Genomic DNA, 20,198 nt, shown 5'->3' on the forward strand with positions numbered 1-20,198 from the left:
ACATGGACACCCAACGATAGAGGGGATTTATTCTTCCAAATCAAATACACTTCTGCAGACTGGTACTGACTAGTATTCCAATATTTCTCAGTTTTTCTGCATCACTCAGCTGATGTGACCCCATCTCTGAGGGGCAGGGGAGGGTCCAGCAAGGATGCTGTGCAGGCAACTGACATCCTTATCCACCGATGATGTCATTGGTTTTCAGGATGCCAGTGGCTAGAAGGTCATAATGGCGCACAATGAAAATGTGTGGCTTTGTGTAACTAAAAGGCAGGCTTCTTCCACCCGCTGGCTTGTATACACATTTTGTGCAACTTTTAAACATTTTGCCAGGGCACCCTTGAAACAAATCTCAAGGCACCCTGGTTGAGAAAGACTGCTTTAAATAAAGCAAGTTAGCCAATAAAATGTTAGTTAGTCTTTACCAAAAACTGCCTAAGCAGGTAAAGAGCAGAGATAAAAATAAACTGCAGCTTTAGCTAAAGATGGATAATGCCCTTGCTTTTAGTTGTATATTGTTGATGTACCTCCCTAAGCATGGCTGAAAAACTCCCAAAGATGGCATCCGGCCATCCTGCCTTGTTGCTAGGACATTGCTATTGCATTCCCAAGCTGCTACTGCACACACTCCCCATCACAGGAGCAAACTCTCCAATCCAAACCACAGATGTGGTTCACCATCTACCCAAGATTTCAATTAGAGAAGGGGTTGAGCAATGGTTGGGAGGGTCCTAGCAGCAAAACAGGATGGGGAAGGTGGTGCCATGCCTGGTAGTTTTTGGCCAGGCTTCAGGCCTACACCTAAGGCATTATTCAACTTTGGTCAAAGTTGCCCAGCTTGTTTTTTGGTAAAAGTGAGTTAACCCTTTAAACTTTTTGCAAATCCACCATAAACAGACTTCATGTAAATATACGTAATGCAAATAATGAACTGCCAACTTAATCCTTTGCAGTCTATACTTATTCAATAAGCTATTTAGTAGATAAAATATGTACTTCAATGTATTCAACAGTAATATCACTGCTGGCAAGTGGCTCTGCTGCACCAAATATCTACAAAAGGAATGATTTACTAAAGGGTCATCACGTCCTGGGATGATTTCCTTTTGAGCACAGAAAGTGTCTAGTCTAGTATTGAAACAGGACAGTCTTGGTCAGGCAGGTGCCTCAAAATTACAGTTGGTGCATTTTGCCTAATGGACTAAAGAGGGGCATTTACAAATACCACCTTCCTTCTAAAGAGAAACAAAGGATTTGTCAAATTACACAGAAGCAACAAGCTGGAAATACTCCATGAGCAGTAATAAGTCCGACAAATGATTCCACTACAATGATCCTAAGAGGCTATGATGGTCCACTTGCTATCACACCTAACATTAACCCTAAATTATCTGATTCTTGCCAGTGTATCATAATGGGCGTCTGCTCAGGACATCTACGAATAGTCAACCTTGAAATAGCAAAACTATTTTTGAGCTAGTGGAACTTATTCTAATTAAAACAATTCCCAACCTTCTCTAGATCAAGGTTAGCCATAGACTAGACAATGGGGTTGATATACAAAAAGTGGAGGTGCACATCTGGTGCACATCTGCACAGAAACATATCAGCTTCCAGGTTTTTTCGTCAAAGCTTAAAATTGAATCAACCCCAATATCTTGCCAAGTATAATAGGTAGGAAGCCATCTGCTAGTGAACTATAGAGGCAGGACCGGATATGGTTTCTCAGGAGACTTGCCTGGTAAACAGGCACACACAAGGTAAACACATTCTTCCTAGGTTTTCTTTAAAAAGATGACAGCAATTGGCCAGTTTTTCATGCAAAATTTCCAACATGGTATAAGTGCATCTGATGTTCAGGAAAACACTTTATCACCCCATTTGTAGACTTGAGGCACTGCACCAGGGACAAAAATTAAGTTTCCATGGCCATCCAAAAAGTTGGTCATGAACATGGGATGCCATATATGGTACATTGTAGACCTGGTTACCATCATGTTATTTCAAGCACATGTGTACCATCTAACCATACCATTTTTTTTTTTTTATTAAATTGTCTGTCACCGGATATGGTAAATGTTACTAAAATGTTGGTTGACATTAAAAACCTTCAGCCTCTCAACAATTAACCACCTCCCGTCCGGCCATTGTATATAACCGTCTGGACGGTGGCAGTGCAGGGTCGGGTGGCCGTTTATAAACAGCCTCCCCGCACCCTGCTTGTCTGCTCTTCCTGGGAGCACGCAGCCCCGCGATACGGTGCCCGCTGTGTCCTCCGGAACACCGATCGTCGTAGGGGACCTCTGTGCGAGGTCCCGATCACATGCAGAGTAGCAAGCAAGATGTCACCTCCGTCATCATTTCTTACTACGTGTGAACTCTGAATGATCACAGAGGTCACATGGTACAAGGCCATTCACAACAGCCTTGTACCATGTGACCAATCACAGCTCACTCAGTAGTTCTCAACGGCTGCAAGAACGCAGCTGGAGAGAAGGAGAAATTGTTGCTTCGACATCCTTTAGGGGTGTAAAAGCAATCAGTGTAAAAAAAAAAATAAATCTTCATCATTCTCCACAAGTAGTACAGCGTCACCATGTACTGCTAGGGTGCCAGTATGTAAAAAAAAAATATATAAATATATATATATATATATATATATATATATATATATATATATAAAATAAAAAATGTTTTTTCTAAAAATATAACTAAATAAATTTTGGCCAAGATTTATGATGAAATACTATTTGCAAAATTTTATAAGAAAAACACTTTCAAAATTTTTGGACTTAATTTAATTTACATAGCAAAAAAATTAAATCCAAGTGATGAATAAATACCACCTAAATAAAGCTTTATCAGTCTCAAAAAAATGCTAAAAAATTCATATGGGTACAGTGTTGCATGACCGCACAATTGTCATTTAAAGTGTGATAGCACTGAAAAGCTGAAAATTGGCCTGGACAGGAAGGGGGTAAAAGCGTCCGGACTGGAAGTGGTTAGGAATCGCCCTGTACTGAAGACACTTCATCTTCAGATCTTTTATAAGGGGTTGCTAAGGGATCAAAGCAGCAGGTCTCTTACCTGAATCATATGAATAGTCTGTCTGCTCCTGTTTGATTACAACACTGGAAGGATATCTATGAGCTCTGCTTGGACCAGCATGGTTTGCCTGGTCATACATAGGGTCATGATACTCTTGCTTGAAGCCCTGCTGTGGGTATGGGAGACATGGCTCTGACATTTGCCGTTGGTAGTTAGCAGGAGACTCCCTGCTCATGTTCTGTGCTGATGGAAAGGAGTGGCACATCTCTGGCATCTGCTGTGGGTACCTGGAGCTAGGCATACAAAAAAAAAAAAAAATATGTACAAAAAAGGCAAAATTTAATTCAGTGGTACCACTTAAAATTACATTATATTTGCATATATTATCTTGAAGTATGGCAAACATACCCTTAGCAGTGTCCACAATCTGTTATTGTTCTCAAGCATGATGTTAGTGTCCTAAAAAGGTTCTATTGTTGGTTAGAACTACAAATAAGCACTTGTGTGTCTATCCTAGTTATTAGACATCTCTTAAGTGGCAGCTTGGATCTCCCCTAGATCAGGCACCAATTCAGCATGGATTCTGACCATGTGGTTATGAGAGCTATGACATGGCGAATAAATGAGGTTCTTTACAAACCACCAACCCCATGCTGCCACTGTAACTTACACTTTCTGGGTCAGAAAACCCAGGTGTAGGTTTTTATATTGTAGACATGGTTACCGTCATGTTATTTCAAGTTACAATATAAATACAGCTGCCACAAGAGAAAGGAGACCAAGCTCAACCAAGGCATTTTTAATAAGGAACCTTACCTATGTTCCACAAGGTATCCTCCAGACTGAACAGACTGTGATGAGCTCTGTGGAGGGACAAATCCTCGGTCCTGTCTAGAAAAGTGATGGAGGGGGGACACTTGAGCACCTTGGTTCTGAGACTTGATACCAGCTTGCCTGGATGTTTGGTCATAAACACTGTTAACAGAAAGTAAATTGCACATTAAATAACTCATTAGGCACTACCAAACCATAGGGTAATACTGGGTATAGTATAAAATTATAGTCAAGTTCCGTCCAACAGGAGATCCAGTTAATTTATCGTTAAGGATCAGAGGGATCTTGAACAGTTTACGTAATAGGAGTGGGACTCTCTGGACCAGTCTCAGAAAATGCACCAGATCCTTGCCTGTCTGATACAGCCCTCAAATTATTCACTAGATGGTACTAAACACCCCTTAAACTCTCCACTATTTATACACAAGTCTCCCCACACAACTTTTGGGGTTGTCATTAACCAGGCACTTCCCTCCATACCTTCTGGAAATGTGAAACAATTGTCACAATCTGGCTGGAGATCTTTAATCTCTGCTCTCAATTAGCGGGAAAACAAATTACTATGACTCGTTCACAATGCCTGCTATTCTCCATCTCGAATCTTCCCCACCCCCTAGAGAGACTGCTCCATACTTTGTGCGTAGCTATATACTGAACTATTGCATTTCATTGGAAATCTACGACAGTGCCTTTTACCCAGTCTCTAGAATGGATGCCCTTATGCTTATGAAATATTTCACACAATTTATGATTCTAAAACTCACTTTGACCCAAATGGGATCCTTGGTTTTATATTGCTTACCTCTGCCTTCCTAAATCAATAGTTTGCTTGGATCCTATAACCTTGGTGATTTATAAGCGTTTAAGAATTGTTGACCTTATTTGGACTGAAATGCTGGAAGCGTTCGGTGATGACCTGTACTGTTATCCATACCGTCTTTTTTTTTTTTTTTTTTTTTTTTAATTAGAGGATATGATGGATACCTTCATGTCCTATACATTTATATTGTGATTTCTATTGTAAAGCGCTGAGCAAACTGTTGGCGCTATATAAATCCTGTATAATAATTTCAACAGGTTTTTTTTTTTTTTTTTTTTTTTTTTTTTTTTAACGGATCTATCTCGGATCTTTGTTTTGCTACAGATGTCATCTATTGTACTTGTGACGACTTTTGTATTTCACCTTTGCTTTAAGTTTGTAAGCAAAAAATGTATTGTTCAGGACCAAAAGAGACGAACATCAGCTTCAATACTGTATACTGCAGAAATGACTTCTTAGAACAGAATGCAGTTACATCACTTCTGTCATCAACAAAGCAAGGGGTGTATCACTTTTGCCTGGACCTGGGCTTTATATGTTAAATAAACTTTTTTTTCCCCCCCGATGATGAAAGATATGCAATGTACTCCACTTCTGTTTCAAAGAGGCAAAGCTAATAAAAAAAACGCACATAATTAACTCACCTGGCATAAAGGCACTGCTCCCCATTACGGTATTCAAACTGTTGTTTCTGGCTACAGGAAACACTGGGCTCGGAACAAGAACTGGGCTGCTCCTTCTTTATTTTCACTGGTGGACTGTGAAAAGCAACTGAAACAGAAAGAAAGAAACTAAACATGTGGATAAAAAAAACTCCAGACACTGCAGTCTGTGTACAGAGCAGGTTTTCTCCCTTTGGATGCATATAGTAAGTCTTACCAGAACCATAAATGGCACACTAATGGGGAGGCCTATGGCTTACTTCTGAAGAACTACAGATACCATTGTACCTTGTCATTTATAAAAGGGTATTAAAGTGCCAGGTGCAGGCTGCCAATAAATACCAAGGCAGTCTCTTCCATTTGTTCTTACATAACCCACTGGGCAAGTAGCAAGCTACAGCTATGATTATCCTGTAACTAGTTTGCTTAATGAACATCAATATTACAATAAAAAAAAAACAAAAAAAAAAAAACACACAAACAAACCACAACTTACCTATAACTAACCAACCACGACCCACGTTGTTTAAAGCCAGGTATTTAATGTATAACCAGGAGTTCAAGGTCTTAATCCAGGTGTTTGTAAACTGCTCCTCAGACTACAGCAATTAGCAATAAAAATAAACACTGCTAAGCATGCTGGCCTGCCTTTTAATGGACCCACCCAATTCTGAAAGCATAGGCCTGGAGCAAATCTAAAGGTGCTTCCAGGTAATGCAACGTAAATCTATTTACTGCTGATACTTAAAGATTTTATACTGTAGATAGGGAAAAAAAAAAAAACCCACTAGACAGTTAAGAATTGGTCTATCATACAGGTCAACAATGTCAATGGTTCACAGGGTAAGCTTTTTATGACTACAGCAATGAAGATTATGACTATTATGTGAAAGGACTAAAATCTATAAGATGAATGTGAATGAATATACAAGGCAGATGTAAAATCAGCAAGGTAAAAGGAAGGTGTTTGCATCACATTGTCCCATGAGAAGGGTGGGACACTGGCAGGACCCAAAGAAGCACTGTAACAACAATTAGAGAAGAGGCAATGACGTATTTAATCTGTTCTCCTGTCACTGTTCTGCCATCATGTACACCCAGCTTGTTTGCTGTGTCCCAGTGCAGCCACGTGACAAGTGTCAGGGGATGGTGTAACACCGATGTAAGCGTCCCTCTTGGGACATCATTTCCTTCTCGGCAGATTGTGTACAGATCAGAGCTGCTCTAAACAGCAAAGCTTTGTCAATGAGACTCTGTGCCAGTAAACATTACAGTTCTGACTGCCGACACATTCCAACCACTTCCCATTCATGTGTCAGAATGATTCCTACTGTTAGCATTTTAATATTATTATAATACAGGATTTAATTAGCGCCAATAGTTTTCTCAGCACATATTTTAAGATCATATAGGGGGGTGCACATATGAATAGGGGGCATGTAAACCACCCTGTACTCCCTATTGGGGTGTTATTCTTCAGAGATGTTTTATTAGACAGTGCTGGTTTAGGGTGTACTTATCCTACACAAAAGATAACTAAACAAAACAAAAAATGCAACATATTCATTCACAGTCCTTGGGGCCAATTCACATCATTTGCATAGAGATGCACTGGGCAGTGTTGCCTGGCGCAATCCAAAATGCAAAGACAATGCAATTTGCCTTGTTTTCTATGATGTCAGTTCACACCACTGTGTTGCAGCGGGATATGAAGAAAACCACTGCATCCCAACACCACTGTGAATAGAACTAAATCAAACATCCCTTGTAACGGTTATATTACTTTTTTTTTTTTGTTAAAAAGAATGATGCTTTGACACTACGGGATTTACTAAAGGCAAAATAGGATGTGCACTTTGCAAAGTGCAGGTGCATGCTGCAAGTGCTGTTGCACCAGAGTTTAGTAAATGAAGGCTTCACTTTGCAAAGAATACTCGATCACATGCATGGAGAACAAAAAAAAAAAAAAAAAAAAGCACATCAATTTTGCTTGCACATGATTGGATGATGTAAATCAGCAGAGCTTCCTCATTTATTAAGCTCTGTAGAGTACAGCTGCACTGTGCAAAGTGCACAGTCTATTTGCCTTTAGTAAATCAACCTCTATGTCCTCCCAGCACATAGCAGCTGTGTGCTAGCATAGCTGCTGGTGTGAATCAGACCATAGTTGTGGTGGCTGCAGTAGTTTCCTTTTTTTCCCCCACCAAATTAAAAACATTTTCAGCAAATACCGATTGATCCTGCCAAAAATGCATGGTCCTGGTCACTTCCTGTGAGCTGCTCCAAAGAAAATACTCTTTCCTAGCCATTTTCTGTAAACCAACTGTAACATGTAATGGAGATGGAGAGATACTGACATGTTTGTAATCCATACAACCAAGGCTCTCTCCGTAGATGCAATGGACAAGAAGTGATGTAGTCAGCCAGGGACAGGAATATTACTATTTGTAGGATAAAGCAAAGCCAGAAAATTCAGCCACTAAACCCAGGACCCAAGGACTAGTAAGGCACAGTATATTAAGTTTTTGGTTTAGATACACTTTAAAAAGGAATTCCAGGTATAGATACATTGGTCCAGCTTAGGAATAAAGCAAGTATGTGCCATACCTGTGGTATTCTTGTGGAAGCTGAAAATCACTGTAGCAGGCACCAAAACTACAGTGATCACCAATAGCATCTGGGTCCTGTGCTGTGCAACTGATCTTCTGCATTGTGAACACAGGAGGTCGCTTGCTCGGCATGGGCCTTGCAGTTTTTCAATGAAAGCAAAAAATTATTTTCTGACTGGATTGGGTGGAGATTGTGACATCACTGCTCAGCCTCTCTAAACCATCCAATCAGAGAATGCTTTGCATTCATTTGAGAAAAAAAAATGTGGCAAGTGAGTGACCTCCTGTGTTCAGAAAGCAGCAAGGTACCATTCAGCACAGGATCTGGAAGCTAGTGAAGATTGAGTAGCAATACCTACTACAATGATTTCTAGTTTCCACAGGGATCCCACAGCTATGGAACATGCAAACTTACATTGACCCAAGTCAGTAAATGTAACTGCAAACATTTCCATACCTGGAATTCAGCTTTAAAGTTGCAGCCTTTAGCCCCTCTCCAGCTTGAAATAGTAAAAGCATCCCATAAAACATGCAACAACATAAAATACAGCATATGTCTTGTCAAAGTGCTGAAATATATTTGAAGATCTGCTGTAATAAAAAAATCTATAATGCAATAAAATATAAGGTAAAATATATTGTAATAACAGAATATAATAATCTACTGTAATCTATTATATTTCAGGACTATTCAATCAGATGCAGCATGACAGCACACCATTCTGTATTACGGCCAGGACACGACTTCTAAGAGCAGAGCGGAGTGGTAATTGTGGGTTACAGCTCGCTCTTCCTCTTTTCACACTTCTTTAATATTATGGAGACTTTTTGAGGTTTATTGGTCTCTTTAACAATGAAATCTGGCACGCTTCGTATACGAATTTTTTTTTATTGAACATTCAGTAAAGGCAGACTGGTGCTGTGCTAACATACACTGAACCATTTCCTATGCCAGCACCTGAATTCCCCCCGAATCCTCCGTAGAGGGAGCAGACAGGAAATGTGCGGTGAGTCGGCCTGGGGCCCGGGCCTGCAGGGGTTAAAGTAAGGACACACAAAGCCCTGTACTGTACATTGTTCAGGGACAAGTCTGAACGTGACACACCCACAGGCCAGACCAGACACTTCCGAAACAGCTCCGCACAATCTGTTGTGGATGCAATCTTTTCAAAGGTTTGGCATGTTGCTGCCATAACAGAGGGAAAGGCAGACAGACACAACTGCATTCTCCTTTATCATTCCTCTGCCTATGTCTTAATGGCCGACTTAATAAAAAAGGTGCCAAACGTCCCCCCTCCCAAGCTGCTGCAATAGAGGACTGTGTATGGGTAGTCTGTGTGCAGACATTTCTCAATGGAAGCAGCGTCCCCTTTATGAAATGCATGCACTTAGCCTCTGGATTGTGGCAATATATAAAGTGGGTCTGGTGTCCAGTATCCAGTCAATGCAGAGTCTACCACGTGACGAGCGGGAACTGGAAAAGCACAAGAGTGGAGCACTAATGACCTCTAATGGAATATTGCATTTCATTCCACAGACTGGAAAAGTTGGCTGCACGGGTGGAAGTGCTGCTGCAGACCTTTAACTTGGATATAGATAATGACTGGAAGAAAGTGCAATGTTCTCCCCTACACATCACTGATAGCCACGTGGAATCTGTTTATCTGACTCCGGTATATGAATGTAAACAGTTTACACACCACACTAAAGATGAATTCCAGGCATTTGTATGTTATAAAGAATTACACCCAGGATTTCTCAACCAGGGTTCCATGGAGCCCTGGGGTTCTTTCAGAAGTTGCAAGGGGGGTCCTTGAGCACTTTCTTCCTCTCAAACAAGTTCCCACTGACACCTATGACCTTTTTAGCCATCTATCCATCTATAAGTGGGGTAATTCTTCCCAGTGACCACAAGTGTAAGGACCATTCCTCCCACTGACCATCTTACAAATGTATCATGAGTTGCAGATATAGTCATTTTCAGCAGGGGTTTCTAGACACTGGAAAGTTATTTCAAGGGTTGAGAAAGGCTATGCAATGTAACTATGCATATACCATACCTGGTTAATTGGCTCCTGTCTAAATTGTCCCTAGCATGTGTATGTATGAATGTGAGTTAGGGACCTTAGATTGTACACCCCTTGAGGGTTAGGGACTGATGGGAACGTAATATATATGTAAAGTGCTGCGTAAATTGATGACACTATATAAGTACCTGAAATAAATAAATACCTGGCTGATCCCCCTGGAAGCTGGATATCGCTGAAGTAGACAACCCTATATGAGTGATCTCCACTAGCTTCCAGGTCCCAGGCTGAGTGGCTCATCTAATGCATTGCTAAATCTGGAGGTCGGCCACTAGATATGGGTGCCCTTCACAGATTGCTTTGCATTTTCAGAATGAATGCAAAACATTCTCTGATTGGATGAGGTGAAGAATGTGACATTACCACCCTGCTGCTCCACCTCATCCAAATCAGAGAATGCTTTGCATTCATTCAAAATCTCAGAATGGCACCCATCCCGAGTAGCCAACCTCCTATGTTCACAATACATCAGACCGGCTGCTCAGCACAGGATCCAGAAGTGGAGATGCTTGGAGTAACAGTGTCTACATCAGTATTTTCCAGCTTCCAGGGGCATCATGTGGGTATGGTATGTACACATAGTTACGTCGGTCCAATCTGGTCAGTGTAAAAGTGTATAAACATGCTGATGCCTGGAATTCATCCTCAACATGAACACTAGGATCACAGTAGAACGTGGTGCAGGAAAAGATTATCCATGCGTGTTTCTCATACCGTGTTCAAAACATACTGCAGTTGTGATTTGCAGAGGGTGTCAATGATAAGTTAATGACACCCCAAATGCTGGACACACACGTACGTTTGTGCTTGCCTACACTAGTTGGCATGGTACAAAAGTACAATGGGATCCGGTTGCAGTGTGTTTCCAAAAATAGTGCATGTACTAATTTGAGTGTGATGCAGCGTGATTTGACCCGATTCCAAATCAATAGGCTCAAATTGCACCGCAATGAACCACATGTGAATCAGACACGCTTAGCCCATATGCATTGAAAAAATAATACAATCTTATTTACATTAATATTCCCTACAGTCACATGAATGCTCATCCCCCTTCGTTCTCACAGCTTAGAGGGACGCAGGCAGAGCTTGCAGAAGACGCTTGGTTGCTTCCACTGACATCATGCATAGTAATACCAAGCTGTGCAGGTCATTCCCACAACAAAAATGTATACATACTGTAGACCCCTTAATGGGCGTGTGATAAAGCACTGCAGAAGGTCTATTGGAGAACTTAGTATGATCCATGAAAGGATTACAAATTAAGGGTTAAAAAGGATAAGCTCACCTTTCCATAAAAAAAAAAAAAAAAAGGTTTTATTTTTTTCTAGTCAGCCTGCAGAGCATTGCACCCACGATCAGCAGATCATGGTTGCAATGTAGGGCTCCTGCAAGATAGCCATCTGCCTTTTCATTGTATGGGCAGTCAGTTACAGAGCAGGAAGGATCAATGACCTATGGAGGTGCTCACCAACGCCCTCACAGTTCATTGAGAACTAAGTAGACAAAGAAATAATTTCATAACTTTTTCCACCTTTAATGTAACCTATAAACTGTACAACTCAGTTGAACAACAAACTGAAATCTTTTAGATGGAAGTAAAAATAAAAAACTTAAATAAATATGGTTGCATAAGTGTACACACCCTTAAACTAATACTTTGTTGAAGCACCTTTTGATTTTATTCCAGCACTCATTTTTGGATATGACCATCAGCATGGCACATCTTGACTTGGCAATATTTGCCCACTCTTCCTTGCAAAAACATTCCAAATCTATCAGATTGCGAGGGCATCTCCTGTGCACAGCCCTCTTCAGATCACCCCACATTTCCGATCGGATTCAGGTCTTGGCCATTCTAAAACTTTCATCTTCTTCTGGTGAAGCCATTCCTTTGTTGATTTGCATGTATGCTTTGGGTCGTTGTCATGCTGAAAGATGAAGTTCCTCTTCATGTTCAGCTTTCTAGCAGAAGCCTGACGGTTTTGTGCCAATATTGACTGGTAATTCGAACTGTTCATAATGCCCTCTACCTTGTCTAAGGGCCCAGTTCCAGCTGAAGAAAAACAGCCCCAAAGCATGATGCTGCTACCACCACCATGCTTCACTGTTGGTATGGTGTTCTTTTGGTGATCCTTTGAAATTTTGGCCAAAAAGTTCAACCTTGGTTTCATCAGACCAGAACACATTTTCCCACATGCTTTTGGGAGACTTCAGATGTGTTTTTGCAAAATTTAGCCGGGCTTGGATTTTTTTCTTCGTAAGAAAAGGCTTCCATCTTGCCACTCTACCCCATAGCCCAGACATATGAAGAACACGGGAGATTGTTGTCACATGTACCACAGCCAGTACTTGTCACATATTCCTGCAGCTCCTTTAATGTTGCTGTAGGCCTCTTGGCAGCCTCCCAGACTAGTTTTCTTCTCACCTTTTCAATTTTGGAGGGACGTCCAGTTCTTGGTAATGTCACTGTTCCGCCATATTTTCTCCACTTGAGGACTGTCTTCAATGTGTTCCATTGTATAGCTAATGCCTTGGAAATTCTTTTCTACCCTTCTCCTGACTGATACCTTTTAACAATGAGATTCCTATGATGCTTTGGAAGCTCTGTGGACCATGGCTTTTGCTGTAGGATGCGACTAAGAAAATGTCAGGAAAGACCTACTAGAACAGCTGAAATTTGGGGTCAATCAGAGGCACTCTGATGGCAGGTGTGTACCGACTCCTATTTAACATGACTTTGAATGTGATTGCTTAATTCTGAACACAGATACATCTCCAGTTATAAAAGAGGGTGCGCACACTTATGCAACCACATGAATATAGTTTATGTTTACTACCCCCCCCCCCCAAAAAAAAGAAGATTTAAGTTGGTCTTTCAACTGAGTTGTACAGTTTATAGGTCACATTAAAAGGTGGAATAAGCTCTGAAATTATTTATATCTTTCACTCTTTTTATACATCACTGAAACCTGTCATTTTTAACAGGGGTGTGTAGACTTTTTACGTGTGTGTGTGTACACACATAGGGTCTCTTCTTTCATAAAATTCTAAAACCTATTTGTCTCTCAGCCTGTGCTTGCTAGCCATATACGCCAGGATGATGTGACTCCATGTATGTGTGTGATGGCATTGCAGCTCAACCAATCAAGTCAAAAGGAGTTTGAGCCTGGGAGGAAACACCAAGAGAAAATGGATGCACCCTTGACAGTCAAGAGCACCGACATCGCAGTACTGGTGGGGATTGCTTGCCAGGTTAGTCTGCTATAATTTGCTGTACACACAAACCTCCTATGGGCCGTTTTTTTTTTGTTTTGTTTTTTTAAACTCCTTTAAATCAGGATTAATTTCACAAAAGAAAAAAAAAAAAGCAAACCATTCGTTTTTCCAATGCATCAAAAAGGGGGATCTGCAGAATTTTCTTCAACACAAACAGTAAGGTCTAAAAGGGGTCCTAACTTTTAAAAATGTGCATAAAAAAAAAATAAATGTAAAAAAAAGAAGGATCTACCTTAATAGGGGTATATTGGGGAATGTGCTCATCAAAACTAAATGGAGCTGTTCAGTGGATGAAGGCGCCAATTCACATGTTCTGCCTTTGCCAAGTGCAGATGACAGAGGCAGTGAAAGGCATATGAAGGCAGATGGGCTGCACTTGTACAATGAAGTCATTTAAAATACATGAATCAGACACCTGCCCCAAGCTCTGGTTCACACATATGCAGTGCGGGAAATGCTGCGATCCCTGTGCATTTCCCACACTGCATTACAATCACACTGTGTTTGTGATCCTCTGCGGGTGTCAATATAAAGTTAAAGTGGTTGTAAAAGGCACAAGGTTTTTTTTGTTTTGTTTTTTTTTTTTTAACCTTCATGCATTCTATGCATGAAGGTAAAAAAACATTTTGTGTGCAGCAGCTCCCCCAAATACTCACCTAAACCTCCTCTTGATCTAGTGATGTGCACTGGAGTCTCGGCAATCCCAGGGACTCCCTCTCTTCATTGGCTGAGGCCATCAATCAGAGCCAGTGAGCCAAAAAGCAGACCAGGGCGCACTCTCATCATGCATTACCGTGGTATACCACGTATTTAATGTGTAGACAAATAGATTTATACTCACAAACCAAAAGGAAATGAAAAGCAAATGTAGTCCGCAAAGACAGTCAATGTTGTGCCCTTGATAGGGATAAGCTGACGCGTTTTGGGAGACGAACCCCCTTCCTCAGAGCTAGTGAGCCAATGAGAAGAGAAGGGCAGGGCCAAGCCGCAGGTCCGTGTGTGAATGGACAAACTGAGCAGTGGGTGCCCCCATAGCAAGCTGCTTCCTGTGGGGGCACCCGACATGAGGGAGGGGTCAGAAGAGCCGGTGGGGGGACCCAAGATAAGGAGGATCTGGGCTGCTCTGTGCAAAACTACTGCAGAGAGCAGGCAAGTATGTTCATTAAATGGAAAAAAAAAACAAAACAAAAAAAAAAAAAAAAAACAAGCCTTTAATATCACGTTAATAACACCCCAAATGCATCACAATGGCAGTGCAGCTTTCCTCCACCGGATTGCATGGCACAAAAACAACCAAGGGATGTGGTTGTGGTGCGGCTCCAAAATAAACACACACACACACACACACACACACACACACACGGTGCCTGCACTGCTACAATTTGAGCCCAATGGAAATGAATGGGCTCCAATTGCACTGCACAGAATCACCTGCGAATTGCACAAGAATGATGTGCGATTCCTGTGCAATTCAAATGCAGTGTGAAGTGAGGCCAATAAGGTTGATGTCTGCAGTGTATGTGCACTGAAACCACCATATTACACAAAGCTCAATATGAAAACCTGGAACAAAGAATGTCACTAGCAAACATCACATTCCAGCGAGATCCGCGCACATTCCCCGCTGCAACGCGCTCATTCTTCTGTCCTGAAGACTGGCATTCCTAAGAAGGTTCTGTGTACACCCGCCTCTACCAACCAAACCACATCCCAATTCTTCCCAGTAATGTATACAGGAAACATGGAGGATTACTTACGGTTCTCTGACTGGAGGTCCTGCAGGAACTGCTCATCACTGTCTGGAACTTGAGCTAATGGAGAAAAAAAAAAAAAAAAGTTACAAGAATTCTTGTTCCAACCATCTAGGATTTCTATAAATCAACTAAAAACTCTGGTATTGAAAGAAAAAACAAAAAAAACAAAAACAACCACAGCAAACATTATACAAAGTATGTATTCACAACTCTAAAAAAGTCTATTGCTCTGTCTCCTCAAAAATCTTTTTTTTTTCTGCTGCAATCTGACTTCCTGTTAGAGGGTGGCTACATTCATTCTCAATGATCCCACTGTATGTAGGAACGTAGCCACCCTCTCTTACTTTGAACTATGGGATATATAGTGTGCATGACCACAACTAACGTACACTGTTCATTCCAAACAAACAATTGAGGTGGAAAAGGAAAGGTTTGGGAGCTCACGGAGGGCATTTCAAGGAGACGGAACACAACAGCAAAAAACATTTGTATGAAAAATAGATTACAGGGTCATTAAGTAGTGGAAGTGTACAGATAATTTTTGGAAACTAAGGATATGAGTTAGTGTCACTTTACTCAACATTTTAATGCATCCAATACATACATGTACAGTAGCCCCAGAGTCCCTATGAGTAACTATATACAAGTGCATTAATGAGGATAGGTGTTCAATGGGATAGCTTGTGATGAACAACATCATTAGGGGCTCATTCACAGCACAACGCACATCAAACTGCATGCTGTTCATGCAGATTGAACCACTTTTTTTTCTGTACTGGTAGCATCAAGTCCCTCAACCAACTTTTTCTCGTTTTGATAGACAGAAATCTTCCACAAATGTTCTTTTTTCTTTGTGTAGACATGTACCACAGCACGATGATGTGAACAGAGTACAAACAACTGCTTTCTTTGCATTTTTTAATTGACCAATGCAGCTCAATGGATATGGAGTAAATGAGCCCCAAGCAGAAAAAAAAAAAAAAGCCAGAAAAAATTGGCATGACACCAACATAAACACCACAGCACGATGCCCACAACAAGAGCTCAACTGTGCTGTTATCAGTAGACTAGAAAACATCCAGGTTATCCTTTTTGATGCTGTTCGGGTAGAAATGTCACACAGACACCATCATTCCTGTATGTCAGTGGTCTAAAAACTCAGCCCGTGGACCTTGTGGCCCTTTTGCTTGTATTTATCTGGCCTTTGGGGCACTATACCTCCCACTGACACCAAATGACGGGGCACGATTCCTCCCACTGACGGGGCACTATACCTCCCACCGACACCAATGACGGGGCACTATACCTCTCACTGACACCAAATGACGGGGCACGATTCCTCCCACTGTCACCAATGACGGGGCACTATACCTCTCACTGACACCAAATGACGGGGCACGATTACTCCCACTGACACCAATGACGGGGCACTATACCTCTCACTGACACCAAATGATGGGGCATGATTCCTCCCACTGACACCAAATGATGGGGCACTATACCTCTCACTGACACCAAATGATGGGGCACTATACCTCCCACTGACACGAACAATGGGGCACTATACCTCCCACTAACACCAATGATGTCATTTTTTTTCACTACCACTGACCAAGTCTATGGCACCATTTACTCCTACTGATGCCATGGTATTTTCTATTCCCACTGCCCCCCCTAAAGTCTTTAGGGCAGTAAACTGGCCCTTTGTTTCAAAGGTTTGGAAACCCCAGTGTAAGTGAACACTCTTTCCACCACATTCTGTATTTTGAAGACCCTTCCCCCATCTGAATGTATGCAGACAGCACACTGCATCTAGAGTGGAGGTGGATTAGAACCTGTCAGGTTATGACCATCTGTGTCCCCGTTAGGAAGAGTCACTATTTGTCATGCTTACTGTTACCATTAAACGTGAAACAAAATCCCACATTTTGGGTTGTCAACAGAACAGGCACAGAGGGGAAATCTTCCAAGGGGGACACTGGATTCCCTGATTTTGTAGGGATTTCCTCTCACTTCCTGTTTTTGTCACACAAATGGTGACAACATCATTTACCTGCATGTATGACAATGGCAACCCTTAAAGTGTGCCCATCACAGGAGAATTATGGAGGCCAGTGTTGTGGTCCTGTGTGTGAATGTTGGTTCCCTGGCTGTCATACTAATCTAATGGCTTCATTTCTTTCTAAGCCACTGACTGAGAATTTTTTTTTGCTGAAACTGTAAGCCAAGCGTTTGTCTCTTGTTTGTAGTCCGTGTCACTTACATGGGAGAGTTGGACAGGCAGCACCATCTGACGCTCAGCACAGCTGCAGCAAGGTGTACTCACCGGAGTGGCACATGTCCACTGTTAGGTAGATGGTCAGGGGGTGGAGGCAGGGGCGGACTGACCATTTGGTTTTTACCTCCTTCCCCAGTCAGAGTCACATTCAGCAAGTGGTACTGTCTGAACATAACAGGTGAGATCATTTTTGCAAAGCATTGCAGCTGTGCCATGTGTATACCTCTGTACAGCAGCCTTTGCAACTTAGGGGGGAGGTGGCAAAAACATGGCTCAACCACTTGTTTTTACCACCCACAGCTGCAAGTGTAAACAAAAGCTTATTGTCTTGGCATCACATGTGGGGGGGGACTGATTTTTCTATAAAATAGAAAAGTTTGGTCTGTTATGTTTCTAATAAAGTTCCACACATGTTTAAATATTTATGAACCACTTCCACCAAAAACAAAAACAGAAAAAAAAAACCAAAAACCTAAAAACACAGCATTGAGTCACGAGACAGTTGATGTTTAGCACAGAATTGCTCTAAAAATACAAGCCGCAGCCGAATGTTCACTGCAGGAAGACCAAGCGCTTTTTTTATTGACTTATTCTGGGTGCCGCTCCGGATTGGTCTACTAAAGCCAGCAGAAACCTGCAGCCAAAAACACTGAAAGCTGATCCGCCCCGTCTTCCTTATTTTTCCAGCAGTAAAACACGATCCCAGATCTGTAGTCCGGGTCACAGAGTGCAGCACAGCGTGTATGTGAATGGATTGCACAACACTCAGGTGATCATTGAGGAAAAATGACAGCACGCCAGCTGCAGGCACGGCCATGAATGAACACCGTTATACACGGCCAGCAATGCACCTCCACGGCACTATTTATTCAAGTGGATTAAACGCATCTACTCATTTGTTTTCACAGTTAAAGTCAAGGCGTGTGTGAATGAGAACTGCCACAGTTGCTTGTGCTCTCATCTGAGCTGTCAAGCCATCAAATGGCTGGTGTCAGTGGTGTACTGTAACTGATGTACTGAAGGCCTAGACGGCAGCTTCCTTGGCTGTAAAAGGAGAGGAGGGTTTAGTTCTGCTTTAGCGTACACATTTTTTGTTACAGTTACCAATGTATTCTATTCCATAGGAGATATGAGCCAGTTATAAAAACCTGGTAATCATTACAACAGATGGAACCCTAACTGGATGATATTTCATATGCTGAAGCACTGCATCCATTGCCATGTATTTTCTCTGTAGAATCAGGGTGGATACAAACTGATAATTAAAAATAAATAAATACATTTAAAAAAAAAAATTATCAAATTTATAAAATGCTTTTGAAATAAAAAAAAAAAAAAAAAAAAATCTATCTATCTAAAAGACAGTTTTCTATTTAAGATAGATTAATAATTGAGTTTATTCAGCATGAAATGGAGCTTAGTTATGTAGCAGGAGGCTGTATATTCTGCAATATTGACATTTTTGGTAAACTCATTCAATGATTCCAAGCTCTGCAAGCTGAGATAACATGCACTGCATTGATGCACACACACAATTTCACAGTAAACATGAGAAAAAACATGAAATAAAAGAATTTGAGTCGTTCTCCAGCTATGTGTGATTAACCTACTAACCGAAAATTGGGTCTGATATCGCTTTTACTAACCTGACAGCTTATTATTCTAAAAAGGAAACCTTCATTTGGTTTGCAAATATTAAAAGATCCTAACTACCAGCAAAAATGAGTCAGATTCCTTACATTTAAAGAGCACCTGTCATTTTAGATCCATCATGGCAGCGCCTGTTCACAGGCATCCACTCACCTGCTGCCGCCACACCCCTCACCTTGTGTCACTGCAGCATCACCAGCCGTCCCATTAAAGTGAATGGGACTGTCGGTGAGTCAACAGCGGATCAGAGGAGGAGCCGCTGCGGGACAGAGATGACAGTTGCTCTTTAAAATGATTTAAATCATGCCTTTTCACTAGTGATTTAAATCAGATCCACCCTGTGTAGAATACTTGTTTCATATTTATTCAATTCTTTGTTCTGCAGCCACCTTCTGTCTATATGCATGCACTCCAACAATGGCCTCAGGTCATAGGTCAGGAAAGGTTTCCTGCTGGCAACAGTGGACCAATGGAACAATCTACATAGAGAACACAAGCTGGTGAGCTTGTGTGTGACAAGCAGAATTAAGAGACAGTGAGGTCACCCTTTACAGGAAATGCTCTGAAAGGATCTTTATGGCAGGATCACCAGGCATTGCTTTAATGAAATTACAACACTTATGTAATTTTAGTGATTGCGTTTACATACACTATACAATTTGATTGTACAATCTCCTTTAGATCGACCTACAGCTATACAACATTTTAATCCCTACTGGATATGTGAATCCCTACTGCGACTGGACAGAATTCTGTTGTGCAGGTTTGTCCTCATATTACACATCCATAGAGTGATGTCTATATGAAAACACAGCATCTGTATACCTGCATATAGCAATTTGTTACTATAGTTGGCTGTTCCTCTTAAAAGCATGTTAACGTGATTGTAAAGATTATTCTAATAAAGTAAAACATGTTATACTAACCTGCTCTGTGCAATGGTATTGCACAGAGTAGTCCCTTACCTTTTCTTTTGGGGTCCCCCACTTCTCCAAATGCCCCCTATGGAGGTACTCATGCAGGCTCAATTCCGAACCAGCTGTGTGAATCCATAGACACAAAAAAGTCAATAGCCAGAATAAATTTATATCCTGGCCAATGAAATGAAAGGCCAAGTGCTTGACGTGCCTAAACACGTTAGCAAAAACATGGCTTACCCTAGGTTCACACCCAA

General features: G+C 41.4%; 1 protein-coding gene across 2 annotated transcripts in view; it reads right to left on the minus strand.

Annotated features, from left to right (window-relative positions):
* Window positions 1–20,198, minus strand: part of ETV4 (ETS variant transcription factor 4) — a 65,595-nt gene that overhangs the window by 16,201 nt on the left and 29,196 nt on the right. For both annotated transcript variants that reach the window (XM_089690649.1, XM_089690648.1), the window contains exons 5-8: window positions 15,100–15,153; window positions 5,350–5,476; window positions 3,868–4,026; window positions 3,091–3,344 (exon numbers count right to left, since the gene is read on the minus strand). In XM_089690649.1, the coding sequence (XP_089546775.1) occupies window positions 3,091–3,344; window positions 3,868–4,026; window positions 5,350–5,476; window positions 15,100–15,153 (594 nt within the window). The remainder of the gene's footprint in view (window positions 1–3,090; window positions 3,345–3,867; window positions 4,027–5,349; window positions 5,477–15,099; window positions 15,154–20,198) is intronic.

This window comes from Staurois parvus, unplaced genomic scaffold (genome assembly GCF_062004578.1).
Source record: "Staurois parvus isolate SC_StPar_1 unplaced genomic scaffold, SC_StPar_1.0 ptg000538l, whole genome shotgun sequence".
Taxonomy (NCBI): domain Eukaryota; kingdom Metazoa; phylum Chordata; class Amphibia; order Anura; family Ranidae; genus Staurois; species Staurois parvus.